General features: G+C 45.9%; 1 protein-coding gene across 1 annotated transcript; it reads right to left on the bottom strand.

The window, feature by feature from the left end:
- Positions 1-237: 237 nt before the first annotated feature.
- Positions 238-2,394, bottom strand: bhlhe22 (basic helix-loop-helix family, member e22). Its single transcript, XM_071485233.1, has one exon. The coding sequence runs from the start codon at positions 2,101-2,103 to the stop codon at positions 1,300-1,302; it is 804 nt and encodes a 267-aa protein (XP_071341334.1). The 5' UTR covers positions 2,104-2,394; the 3' UTR covers positions 238-1,299.
- Between the last annotated feature and the right edge of the window lie 308 nt (positions 2,395-2,702).

Genomic DNA, 2,702 nt, shown 5'->3' with positions numbered 1-2,702 from the left:
GTCCGAGACTGACAAATACGATCTACAACACCCCCAGGAACGACGAAGGTCCAATTTAATAACAATCACTTGTTATGATTAATATGATTAAAATTGAGCCTCTTAACCTGCAATCAAATGTAAAATTCAGGTTGAATTTTTAGCGAGTTTATCAACCAAACATAAAATAAAAGTTAAAGGCAGTTTCTTCTGATTCCTCTTCCACTACACTTCACATCAGATGAATAATCAGAAGTGTTTCTGTTGTTCAAAATATTTTAATAAAGCTTTTCAACACTGAAATACATACAAATGGCCCTCTTTGCTCATATAATAACTAAGGTATCTACAATAATCCACAGCTTGACCTGACAACGCGATTAATCTGAAGAACTCGATCATGTTGTGAGAGAAGAAAAAGCGCAAAAAAAACCAAAAAAAACAACCCAGCAACTAAGGAAAAACTACAATGTGCAATGCAAGCAAAATGATCCCATATAAATATCCAAATTAATAAATTACAAAAGACACATCGAAACACCTGATGAACCTTGAATCAGGTTTTCTAAATTTTTCTGCAATTTTATTATATCACAGTGCCCCCTCCCCTCCGCCCCCAAAAAAGAATGATAATAGGCGTGCGCAACTTTTTAACAAGTGTCTGGATTAACACATAAATATCTGACTGATTAAACCACTTCACTTGTGATCTGTTTCATTTCACTTTGCCTTGTTCATGACATTCCACCTGCTCAATAGAAGACTTCATGAAAACAGGCCTTGAACCAGTAACCAAAAAATAAAAATTTAAAAAAAAGTCTAAAATGTCTCTGAGGTGAATGAAAGACAAATAAAAAAAAAAAAAAAATCGCAAATGAATGAGGAAGCAGCAGAAAGTGAGGTTGGACTAACTCTCCAGGAAGGTGTCCGTCTATTCAAGTGAAAAGGTCGCAAGTTGTCAGGTCACCAAAATCTCCGAAAGGGTCTTAAACAGCGCAAGTGATCAACAACTCACTCAAGACTTGCAGCCACTCTTAGAGGCCTACTGGACTTGTGTTTGGTCTTCACTGTCATTCATACCAGCACTTTAAGGATGATTTATATACACAATCAAGTATTGTTTGAACAAAACCAAAAAAAAAAGCGTTTTGAATGCATTTAGTAGGCTAAATATTATAAAAGTATTCATCGGCATTACTTCTTTGTCTCTAGCCTACTGACTTCAACAACAGTGGCCTCGCAGGTTTTTCTCCCCAAAAGTGTTCTTTAAAAGTGGTGTCTGCTCTCTCATGTGCTTCTCTGAGTCTTTGTCAGGCGCAGTTAAGGCTTGTCAGTGCACTGTTTGCAGAGGCTGGAGGTGGCGTTGTTGAATAGGGCACATTTATCGGGGCAGGAGGACGCAGCCACTCCGGTGGGGAAGGGATATCCAGGCGGCTGCTCGTATGCGCCTAAGCCGGGAGCTGCGAGGGCAGTGGTGGCCGGTATCGAGGCAGCAGAGATGGCTTGGCCCTGGTTGAGGTACGCCACTAGCCTCCTCATCTCATCCAGCGCTTGCGCCTGCATGAGGATGTAGTTTTTGGCGAGCAGCAAAGTGGCGATTTTGGAGAGTTTCCGCACTGACGGGCTGTGCGCGTAGGGGATGACCGCCCTGAGCTCATCCAGCGCGTCGTTCAGATCGTGCATCCGTCGTCTTTCTCTGGCATTGATGTTTAGCCTCAGTAATTTCTGCTCTTTGGTTTTCTTACCTCCTTCTTTCCCCGCGGCCACCGTCCGCCCGTCGGTCAGAAGGACCATGTCACACCTGCCGTCGCTGTCATCGTCGGGGCTCTGCTCTCCGCCGCTGCTCTCCGCCGCCGAGGTCCTGTTGGCGCTTTCACCGTAGTTGACGCACAAAGATCCGGTCGGCAGACCAAGTGACCCCCCTCTACCTCCTGCCAGACCTCCCGGCTGAATCGGGTCTGGGTCGGTCTGGTCGAAGCAGCTGATCGGTGACTGGCGGTCTCTGGCTGGTAGTTCAATGCCGGCCGACGATCTGAAAGGGTCCATTTTTTTAGTGGACACGGCGCTCAGAGTTTTGTGAAAAATGTCCCCTGCGCCGCCGTTCAAGTTCATCCTCCTGTCCATAGCCTTGTGGGTTCCGCGTTGTTGCAAGCTAGGGTCCCTTCTGGAAACTCTTGACGCGTCTCTGAGAGTTTCTTCCCCCGGTTCGTCCTTTACGAGTTTAGCTGCGTGTCGGCGGTGAAGTTGCAGGCTCGCCGGACTTGTCAGCTGAGGTGTGGAGACGAGGAGGAGACTCGTGTAATAAGTGCTGCTCCCTCCTGCCTCTCTCTTTCTCTCTCTCTCTCTCTCTGTCTGTCTGTCTGTGATTCACCTTCACCAGATCTCCACGATGATCCTCGTTACGCACAAGACGCCGGAGTCTTTTTACATCATTATCTTGAGGCGGGTTATTAAAAAGGATTCGCCTATTGGGACAGAGACACCCTCTCCCCCTCTCCCTCTCTACCCAATCAGGTTAACGTTTTAATTAATGGCATTTAAACGATGACAAACAATACGGCGTGCACTCAATCTCCCCCTATCTGTGTGTGTGTGTGTGTGTGTGTGTGTGGAGTCTCTTTATAATGGTGTTATGAGAAAGCCCTCTGATCGTAAAATGGCCAGCGTCACTGATTTGCTTGAGTGACATTCACTTGTGTGCGCCTGAAGAGAAAAGTTTTAAA

This window comes from Trachinotus anak, unplaced genomic scaffold (genome assembly GCF_046630095.1).
Source record: "Trachinotus anak isolate AG129_WGS33_773 ecotype Australia unplaced genomic scaffold, CSIRO_AGI_Tana_v1 ptg000009l, whole genome shotgun sequence".
In the NCBI taxonomy this organism is placed as follows: Eukaryota; Metazoa; Chordata; class Actinopteri; order Carangiformes; family Carangidae; genus Trachinotus; species Trachinotus anak.
This window is presented reverse-complemented; position numbering and strand designations above follow the sequence as displayed.